Genomic DNA, 11,368 nt, shown 5'->3' with positions numbered 1-11,368 from the left:
AACTTTTTTGCCCTCTTAAAGATACACTCCCTTCAACTTATTCCTAATTTTGTCCATTCCATGTATTGGAATCGCCGATGACAATGTAGCTAATGAAAATTAGTAATATATTAATATTTTTTGTTTAATTAAAAAATATTATGTACAAAATGCTATGAATATTCAAATAATTTTTCAAATACATCAATTTTAATTACAATTTAATAAAGGCAAAATTTCCCATAACTTCCTTGTGGTTTCGAAACTCAGCGTAAATTCCCCATCTACTTTAAAAATTGCATGACGCCCCCTTATACTTTAAAAAATATTGCATGAAACCACTTTATGGTTTCGAAACTCAGCATAAATTCCCATTTTACTTTAAAAAATTGCATGATGCTCACTTATACTTTCAAAAATATTGTATAAAACCCCCATGTCATGCAAAACATATAGATAGGAAATCATCTTCTTATCACACGAGGAAAGTTTCATGGTGGTGGGGTTTCATGCAACGTTTTTTGAAGTATAAGGGGGTACCATGCAATTTTTAAAGTATAGGGAGATTTTACACTGAATTTTGAAACCACGGGGGGTTATAAGCAATTTACCTTTAATAAAAAATACTTATGGACTCATAATCGGTAATCCGTCAATCCTTCTATAATAAATATAATATTAAAATGATTGATGTGTTGATTGCAAACTATAATAACCCACAACACTATTCGTTTTTTCAAAAAAATTTCTACTTTTTCTTTTTTTTTTTTATTGTGTATACTAGAAAATTTAATTCTCTGCAAAATTATATGCATATTGATATAATTCTTTTCCGAGTTCTTGGACCCAAATCCTTTGAGAAAAATTTAAAGTCAAAGAAATATATATTCAACTTTCAGCTTTTGTACAGAACAAGAGGAAGACCTTCCTAAATCGGTGAAAAACTAAAATCTGCCAAGAGTAAAATAAAAGGACATATTTGGACATTAAAAATCTATAATTCACAAATCATTACAATAGTAAAGAACAACAAATTTACAAACACTCAAAAAAGAAGAGGGATAGAAAAAGTATTTTATGTAGCCATCCGTACCACTAGTTATATATATATCTTATATATTAATGATCAATGACGGTTAACTTTTGGCATATATTGAAATTCTATAACTTAGCTATTATTATTAAGATTGTATATATTTTCATAAATTTTAACAATCATTTTTGTTTTTTGTACTCCCTCCATTCCGGCTATTGCGTCGGATTTTTGTAGATACAAGAATTTAAGAAAAATATAATTATAATTTAAGTATATTAGTGAAAATAATTAGTCTAATTAAAATTTTAAGAATTATAATTTTTTTTAAAAAAAAGAGTTTAAAGTATGTAATTATTTACGACATTTTAGATGTGAGAAAGACAAAAATAGTAATATGGATACAGTAAGTGGAAATTCATTTATTGGTGATAAAAATTGATTTGTATAAGAAATAGAAATAAATTAATTATTGAACATAATTTCAACCAGACACCTTTTAAATTATATACGAATAATAAAACAATAACAAAAAAAAAACTAGCTATTTTGGTGACAATTTTAATAAGTTGTTGTAAAATATTGTTAATCATTACACATAATTGATTCAAAAGGAAAAGAAATAGCATAATATTCTTTTGTTAAGGAATATCGCATTAATATTACGAAAGGTATAATTAATATATATAGAGTTATATATTTATAAAAGAAATAATTTTGATGTCAAATTAAACATATGTGATACAACTTTGAAATTTCATCAAAAGTATAATAATTGCATAACATATAGCTTACAATACAAATTAGTCCACTGCTTGGAAGGTAAATGTGTTGAAAAGAGAACAAATTAAACACATGGAAAATAATTAGGATTGTCCTATCATGATATCTAATCCTAATCCCAATCCCAATTAGTAACTCTCAATGGGCCAATCTCAATTAGGAGTACGATTGGCCATGTGTTAGCAATCTCAATTAATAACTCTCAATCGGCCAATCTCAATTAATGGCTTTGTTAATTTAAGTGTTTTTAGGTAGAATGAATTTTAATAAATATTATTATAAAAAAATACAATATATACGCAGATTAACATAATATATAACACTCACTTTGTCGGAGTGAAATGTATTCATTTGATTTTTTTCGCTTACGGATTTAAGTATATTAATATTTTATAAATATATAGTATAATAAATAAGTGTGAAATATATTTTACCATGGACATTAGTGAGATTATATAAAAAGTAGAGATATTTTTGTATTTAACTGAGGGTTACTTTTACTAACAAGGAAAACATATACTTTTGACTTGGACAGATAAACGGGATACATTTGGCTCCGACAGATGGAGTATATATATTTATTCATAGAAAATCAACAATTTATCACAAAATATTATTTTTTATATTACTAACACAATTCTCCACACGTAATATGAAAAAACACATTCATCCAAAAATATAAAATGAACAAACTCAATAACACTCAATTGGCGAATTTCAATTAATAATATCTCAATTGTGCAAAGATAAATACAGACATCATAACCACACAAAATATGAAAAATATCACATCTAATAAATGAAAATAATTAAAGATATGATGTTTTACATAAAGATTATATATATATATATATAACTAATTGGATTGAATGGGAGCAATTTTGCTTCGACGAGATAGAGATGAAAGTTGATGGGATATGGATGTAGTTGCGAACTTTCATGACGGACATGCGACGTAGCTTGCCTTCCCCGATGAACCATCCATGATGGATTGATGCAACTATATTTCATTATGGTTTGTACTACTTCTTATGTAGTAACAAACTGCAGCGACAACGGACCGGTAATAAAGATCCACATATACCGGAACCAGTTTGGACATCTACGCCCCATTTTCACAACCTTTTTAATGTTCTTATGCCTATGTCACGGCAATCGTATGTTTTTTTGAAACATTTCGGTCGCATCCAATGTTGTATATGCTCTTTCGATTGGAATGATCTTTCTAAATGCTTTTACAATAATACCTTGACCGTGTTGTGTGCTTGCAAAAATCCGTAGATGACACGTGAAATCGAACTTTTAAATTCCGGAACAAATTTATGATTTGAAGTAATGAAAAAAAAATATATTTATATATAACACAACAAATGTTTAAAAAAACAATTTCCAAAACAAAGTACTTTACCAACGAAAAACAATAAAAAAACAAAAAAAATATATTTTTATTATTTTATTAATTCAATATCTAATTTATTCATATACATCGATAAAATTTTACTTTCAACTATTCTTTAGTAATTTTTTAATAATATTTAAATATTAATTACTTCAAACTAGTATTTTCTCAATATATCATTTATTCGGAAAAATTGCCAAAATATCCCACCACTTATACCCATTATCATTTGTGTCTTGTATTTATCTTACTGACAAAATATATTCAACATATTTGCAAAATTTGCTATTTCTATCATTTGGCCGCACGTAACGGTGCGTGGTGTGAATGTCACGCGCAAGCAAATGACATAAATAGCGACTTTTGTAAACATGTGAGATATTTACAAAACACACTCCTAAACAAGAGGTTTTTCTGGTTAAAAATTTACATATAATACAATAGATGTAAGTTCACTCACTCAGCCCGTCTTTCTATATCCTGAGACGTCCCTTGTCTCGGATATGCCATGCATACCTGAAACAAATATTTTTCTTAAAAGCAGTTTAGAATTAAATCCATCTTAAAAACTAACGTGAAATATGTCATTTCATACCATTTTAAAATAAAGTCTAATTCCCGTCAATCATAAAATACGTGTCATGTCATGCAAATAGTGAAATGATGCAACAAAGATATCAAACTCGACAACAATGCACATCCACATATATATATACATCCGCCGAAGTGAGCAGCCGGAATAACCTCGGCTCAATAATAATAGGCTCACTGCATCTGTCTAAATAAGCAGCCGGAATACCCTCGGCCCCGTAATAACAAGCTCACTAGACCATCATCAATAAATAGCCGAAAAATCCTCGGCTCAAGGAAGGACCTGATAAACCCATAATAGTATAACGGTCATCCGGTCACTTCCATATACCCACCATACGACTCTCACAATCAATACATGGATAGCCGAACGTTGTCGCCATTAACCACAAGACGCCCCATAGTCTGTGATAGCGAAGATAGGACCCCCATTGACTAGCCCTATCCCGTGTAATGTAGTAGAATCCGTGCAACCTGGAATCACACAAGGGAAACCCGGAAACTCTACTCCTCCTCGCGCGCTCTAACGGGATCACGTTTGGAGTTTGGCATATGATCCTAAACTACCGGTAAACCTCACTAGTGATCAGTCCAATGAGTGGAACAACACCGAACACGAATGATTAGACCAAATACGTCTCAACTACAATAGGTCTAATCCCTGAATGACTGTGCGACTAAGTCACCCAGTTGTCCGACTACTATCGTCCACTATCGCCAAAGTGTTACGGTACATCGGGGTCGAATATCCTAACCTCAGATGATGCCCTCGCCTAATACTGCCGCACACGGCGACTAGACGATAGATCCATAAAACATATCCGATAAACCGTGCAATATGTGTGCAACATGCCAAAATAAGTGAATTTACTGAAAAGGGCTGGTGAGACAGCTCACCTATTCTCCTTTTCATAAATTCACCAACGCGATCAAATACATATATCAAATATCATAAACGGTGAAGTCTCTCATATGCATACGCACACACATATATATAAATATATACATGCACTGACAAAATGATTCACATAATATCACATTAACATATTAATCAGAATCGAATTCAACATGCATACCTAATTTCCTTAAAATTAGATTTAATTCATTACTGTTTACCTCTTATCGACACTCCATAGCTTTTGCAATCTCACCCAAATCTCCTCCAACGTACACCTGTTCCATTATTTACTCAAATCAGCTGAGCTATATGTTTATTCATATGAGCTACCTGCTCATTCAAAAGCTAATTTCTATAATTAGCTCGTTGGGTTTCAAATTTTTATATTTAGTAGACTACGATATTCTACCTATAAAACTCTTATACCTCATAATATTTATATCGCCGATTATTAAATAAAAATACTTAAAGATATGAATAAACAGGCCGGTGCAGTACACTGCCGTTTTCAATTCGACACGGATTGATACGAAATTCTCAGAATATGATGCTAGGAGTACGAATAGGTTATTAGCTAAAGAAATTCGTCGATTAAATAGCCAAATAGCCAATTATGAATTATTTTAAGAATTTCTAATTTAATATTCCCAATATCAAAATTCATATTAAAATTCATAATTAAATTCTACGTATAACAAGGAATACAATACCGAAGTCGGAATAAACATTAAACGGCTAAATCTTTTTCTTTCTTCCTTCCTCCTTTGCTTTCGGTTCTTCTGTTGCCTTCAAACATGGGTTTGCTTGCTTGTTTATATATATATATAATTATATTATTATATATAACCGAAGTCGGAATCGAAATCGAACGGCTTAATTTTTTCTTTCTTCTTTTTTTTTTTCCATGTTTCTTCCACCTCTCCTTTAGTTCTTCTGTTGCCTTCCAACATGGGTTTGCTTGCTTGCTTTTATATATTTATATATATAATTATGTTATTATATATATTATATTATTATTATTATTATTATTATATCTTCTTAGTCATCATCTTCATTATTATTATTATTATTATTATTATTATTATTATTATATCTTCTTCGTCATCATCTTCAATATTATTATTATTATATTATTATATATATATATATATTATATTTTATATTTATTCTTTTGATATTTATTCTTTTGATATTATATATATTATATTTTATATTTATCCGGTTAACAATCATAATCAATATATAAAATATAAATAGAATTTATTAAAAAATATTAATTTCTTGATTTCAAAATATTATAAATATATTTATTTTTTATAATAATATTATTTTATATACTCCAAAATCGGAGTATTACAGATTACAAATGAATTTTTTCAAGCAAGGGAGACAATATTGTCGATATTATGAGAGAATGATTGTAAAAGTGAGCTCAATCTAACTGTGTGTATTCATTCCTTTGGATTTGGAACATACTTATTACTCACTCGTTTCAATTAATTTGTCTATTTTAGTTTGGGTATAAAATTTTAGGTATTATATAATTAGTAAGTAATTAAGAAATATATTAATAAAAATAATTATAAATTAAAATTGGGATGAGTAAATAGTTAAATTAAAATAAAAATTATGAATTCTAAAAAATATAATTAAAATGTATAATTATAATTTTTTTAAAAAAAAAATTATATAGAACATAGTGAAATAAAAAAAAAAAAATTGACAAATTATATAAAAAAAAATATAATGATAATCTACCTACCTTCAAACAAGAATGAACAAGGACAGGCGGGGAAGGGAGGACAGTGAAATATGAAGTGAAGTCATAAATATTCAAATAAGTAGGTAGATAATAAAAAAAAAAAAGTAAAAGTTGCTGGTGCTAATGTAAGAGCATAAACAATGGCTCACTTTGCGAAGGACTTCTTTCTTTTTTTCTTTTTTTTTTTGGTGTCAATTTAGAAGTGAAATCAAAATAGTTTTACAACACTGACTCTAATTTCCAACCTCATAAATCGAATGAAGTCGATGACCCCTTCGTGCGGGCGACGGAGAATCCATGCCTCATTCCTCTCTCTCCTCTCTCTTTTTTCCTTCGTCTCCTTCTTTTGCTTTGTTCCTTTCTTCTTCTTTTCAAACCAAATCGTTGCCGTTGCCATCGCTGCGGTTGTGGTCATCCGCCTCCGTCGCCGCCATCGTGGTCATCCGCCGCCGCAGCTGTGATTTGAGGCTCAAACAGAAAGACGAAAGCAAGCAAAAAAATAAAAGAAGGCCGCCGTCGTGGTTGTCCTCCGCTTCCGCCGCCGTAGTTATTGTTGTGAAATTTCTGATGGTAGTGTTACGAAGAAGATTTTGGATCGAAGAGAAAAGATAATACTGAGTTTGTTTTAATTATTTTTTAAAAAAATAATTAATAATAATATGGATAAGAAGAAAAAGAAAAAAGACAACAAAATAGAGCCATTGTATGATATATTCTTCTATATTCGTGAACTTAGTCCGTGAGTATGAACACATCAGATTTTGGAAGCCCATTTTCAAGCGTACCACTGTGTGCTCTTATTGTGAGACCGACAGAGGCCAGCCATTCATGTCAGTGTGCGCGCTTTATGTATGTATGTATTACAAGCGAGGATGAGGAATGAGGAGCTTGTCCTGACTCCTGAGGATCTCTCTCTCTATCTATACCTGCCTGTCCTCTTCTGCTCTGGCAACCTTTATTACAGTTTGGTCTTTTTGCTGAGAGATTCAAATTCGGATACACTCCTCAACGGTAAAATATGGGAGGGGATACAAGGCAAGGAAACAAGGAAAATACCATACCATCCCCCTATCCCTATTCCCTATTATTACTTGTTTTATTTTATTACTAGTATTTTCCTATTCTTGCAGCAATCCTCCTGTCTTCTTCTTCTTCTTCTTCCTTCTTGTTGAGGTTGAGAGGGGTGCGCAGTGTAGTGTAGTGGGGATCAGCTCTGCTCTCCCTCATCTCGTCTCATCAATTCATACTCACTCAGTCTGAGTCTCCACGTGAGATGAGATGAGATCTGTATCTTATTATCATTACCATTATTATTATTATTATTATTATTTTACATATTTCTCTCTCTTTTCCCTTACTTACGTATAGATGCAGATATAGATCTTACCACTACTGTCATCGATCTTCTCGTTTCCCCCCAATATTCTCAATCTCACCGTGCCCTCGCCGCCGCCGCCGCCTCATTCTCGACTTCGATTTGTGGGCCTATCCCACCAAATCAACCAATCTCATCTATGTACTAACCACCCATCCGTCCGAGAAACACGCATCCTGGATAGATCTTAGAAGTCCAATTTCAACCACTTTGCCTGCTTCCTTCCCCGGCCTTCTATGGGCTCTTCGCAATCTGCTCGAGTCCCTTCCGAAGATGACCACCTGGAAGCCGAAGACGACGAAGAAGGTGAAGAAGAAGAAGAAGTAGAAGAAGATGGCGATGATATTGTGGAGGCTCGGCACAATATCGACGCCACCGATCACGCGCGCGTTAAGAAAATTCTTCAGCAGGAGCCTGAAATGCTGCCGTGCCACGCCTCCGCCTCACCGCTCTCCCCTCAGCTCTCCACTTACAGCACCCCGCGCATGGGCCCTTCCATCAAGGTCTGGGACCCTTACAATGTCCTCGCCCCACCTCCGCACTTCCACCGCTCCCTCTCAGCTTCCTCTGCGCCTGCCGCTGCCCCAGCCCCAGCCCCAGGCGACGACGATACTGAGGTTTACTTGATTAGCCACGGCGAGTGCCATATGAATTTGAGGCCTGATTTGATCGGTGGCCGCTGCCACGATGCTGCGCTGACTCCCAATGGGAAACGCCAGGCTCGAGCGCTTGCGGTGTTTTTGAAGTCTCAGGGAGTCAGGTTCAATGCTGTTTACACCTCCCCTTTGGATCGTGTTCGCGCCACCGCTCAAGCTGTATGCCAGGTATCCGTCCTTAAAACTACTCTTTGCTCTGTGTGTGTGTTCGTATAGTTTTTGAAATCTGGATATTTCTTTTCAAGTGGATCATTATGAGACTATATTTCCCAATAAGTAGCCATTAGTTAGAAAGTGATTAATTGTTCCTTATGAATGCATAGGGAGGAGCACTGCAATTGCGTCATGTACTTTACTTTTTATCACATAGAATCTGTCCCTGGATAGGACTTGAATTAATGTGTCAATCTAACAAGGAATTCACATTAATTAGACAGACTACACAACTTTCTTTATGTCTAAGCAAAAGGATAAAGAAGCAAGCTTTGGAGCAGAGATATTCTCCTCATTCAGTTTTAGAGCAGAAAACTCAGAATCAGACTGTAGCATAAACTTCTCAAACATCAAGGACTCTTGTTCTTCTACTAATGATATGTATCTGTGGTTTTATTGAGGTTGGGCTGAAATGATAAAGTGTTTAGGTGCACGTGATTTGATGTTTTGGGGCACTGTCCCTGGTGCCAATTCTGTAACTTGGTGCAGAATTGGATCATTTGGATTAGCAAGAAGCTGGGTATTCTACAATCTCTTATTTATTTTTATATGTATATTGTTCGATAACAATTGAATTTCCTGCCATATCAAAGTTACTTGGTGAGCTAGATTTAATTAAATCTTACTTATTGATAAATACTTGTTGCGCAAGCTTTTTGTGCAGTGAAAATTGTGATTTTTCGCTTCACTGGGCAGCAAGGGTCAATGATCTGGTTTCTGATTGAGATGTGCTTGTTCATTAGTGATCTTGTCATTGATTGGACATAATGTTCATTGTCTTTACTGGTTGTGCTAAGTTTCTTTCCAGATATCTTTTTGCGCTGATATCTTACAAATTGGACCTTTTGTAATCTAAGTGAGGAAAAGATGAGGATTATTGTCAGTGATCTGAATATTTTACCAAATCTTAGTTTGAGTGATATCTTGTGCTGCAATTTTAAGATTTCACATCATGCGTGAGATGAGTGTGTGTGCATTGACGTGTGAAAGTTCCATATTCTCTCCTGGTAAGCCTGAGTAAGGTGGAAGCGTGTGTTTTCCATAATTGCATTCCCATTTAAATGATTTTTATGTATAATGGGGTGGTATCTCTGTGTTTTCTACTGTTGATACATATGCATCTGAATGCTGAACTTACATGATGCACCTATTAATTAGGGCTTTTGATGCTTATTGTCTTTGAAATAACTGGACCATGGGAATTCTCCTATCAAAGCCATAAAAAATAAAAAGTAAAAAAGCAAAGCATGAATTGGATGTACTGATGGTGTTGTGCTGCTTGTCTGAGAAGCTCCAGGTCATCTGTAATTCCTACTTGAGATTTTGAACCCTTATATGACAACACTATTCACCAGGATTTTTGCACACTGTCGATGACTAAATTGCAAGTCAAATTTTTGGGAGTTTCAACGAGTGTATGATCAAGTTGCTTAGGATGTCATATTGAGTACATTGTATTTTCATGCCTTTAGATGCTCTGATAGATTTTTATGTAGTTCAGTCACAGTTTTCTATGCATTGAGAAGTAGTTTATTGTCCAGGAATTGAATTTCTCAGAGGAACATATACAATCTGCAGATGCCCTTGTGGAGATGAGCCAAGGGCACTGGGAAGGATGCCATAGGTCAGAAATTTTAACGCCTGACATGATGTGTTTAATGGAGAATTTTCAGCCTGATTTTTCTGCACCATCTGGAGAATCGCTGAGGGAGGTAGAGTTCCGGATGGTACAGTTCTTGCACGGTACGGTCATGGCGTTTCCACACAAACTTAGATCTGATTTCTCTCCGCCAGATCCTAGCGACAACCCGGCAGTTTTTCCAAATCGCACTTCTCATGGTCTTGACAATTTGATTCATGACCAAGATGGAATACCATCCCACTGGGAGTTACTACAGCAACATAGGAACCGGCAAGGGCAAGGGCAAGGGCAAGGGCTTTTGCGGAAGAAGTCTGGTAAAAGTAGACTCCAGATAGTGACAAGCACTGGAGATCATGAGGCGGCTGATGATGGAATGTCTCCACGGCTGCACAATAACCCGGGGGAGTTAGTTGGCAGCATAAGTTTACACATGAGAAGCATGTCATCATCATCTTCTTCTTCTTCTTCTTGTGTCGGGGTCTTCACCCATACAACACCAATTAAATGTCTGGTGACTGGCCTCCTAGGATGCAGTCCGGCAATGTCTCAGAAGATCTGCATAGAAGATTCTTCGGTCACTGTGCTCCAGCATTCATGGAAAGTGGGCTGGCAAATAAAGAGGCTGAACGATACGTCGCATCTCAGGCTCCTTTAGCAGCATTATTATCATGTTGCACTTGCACTTGCACTTGCTTGCTGTACCCATTGAGTTATGATCTACAATATGTTATATGGAGGAGGGGCTAGACATCTGATCTGGCTTGGTCTTGACTCCATCTCCAATTTGGGAGGATATTGTTTAAATTGTTGTGGGATCCGATCCAGTTTTGCCATATTTGAAATAGTAATATGAAGGTGGTGGTGATTCTTTCTTTCTTTCTTTCTTTGAATGTTTGCTTGTGGAAACAGGAAGTGATTGTTGTTTTATGTGTTTGGAAGGAGTAGAGAACTTGTATTAGTGTGCAGCAGTTGGGGATATGAATGTATGAATGGATATGTGTGTGTGTGTTGTGTGTATGAATTCTATAACAACAAGA

At 34.5% G+C, this 11,368-nt stretch overlaps 1 protein-coding gene across 1 annotated transcript; it reads left to right on the top strand.

Annotated features, from left to right (window-relative positions):
* The first annotated feature begins 7,322 nt into the window (after positions 1 to 7,322).
* LOC127258224 (uncharacterized) lies at positions 7,323 to 11,206 on the top strand. The gene is made up of 2 exons (XM_051284996.1): positions 7,323 to 8,644; positions 10,231 to 11,206. Exons 1-2 carry the CDS (start codon positions 8,057 to 8,059, stop codon positions 10,984 to 10,986), a joined length of 1,344 nt encoding a protein of 447 aa, XP_051140953.1. The 5' UTR covers positions 7,323 to 8,056; the 3' UTR covers positions 10,987 to 11,206.
* The last annotated feature ends 162 nt before the right edge of the window (positions 11,207 to 11,368 follow it).

Source organism: Andrographis paniculata, unplaced genomic scaffold (genome assembly GCF_009805555.1).
Source record: "Andrographis paniculata isolate CXL003 unplaced genomic scaffold, ASM980555v1 Contig59END, whole genome shotgun sequence".
NCBI classification, from domain to species: domain Eukaryota; kingdom Viridiplantae; phylum Streptophyta; class Magnoliopsida; order Lamiales; family Acanthaceae; genus Andrographis; species Andrographis paniculata.
The sequence above is the reverse complement of the archived record's forward strand: the minus strand, read 5'-3'. Positions and strand labels throughout refer to the sequence as shown.

Coding starts and splice junctions, on each gene's coding strand:
- LOC127258224 (XM_051284996.1), top strand. CDS start 8,057: ATGGGCTCTTCGCAATCTGCTCGAGTCCCTTCCGAAGATGACCACCTG. Junction 8,645..10,230: donor CCGCTCAAGCTGTATGCCAG/GTATCCGTCCTT, acceptor TTTATTGTCCAG/GAATTGAATTTCTCAGAGGA.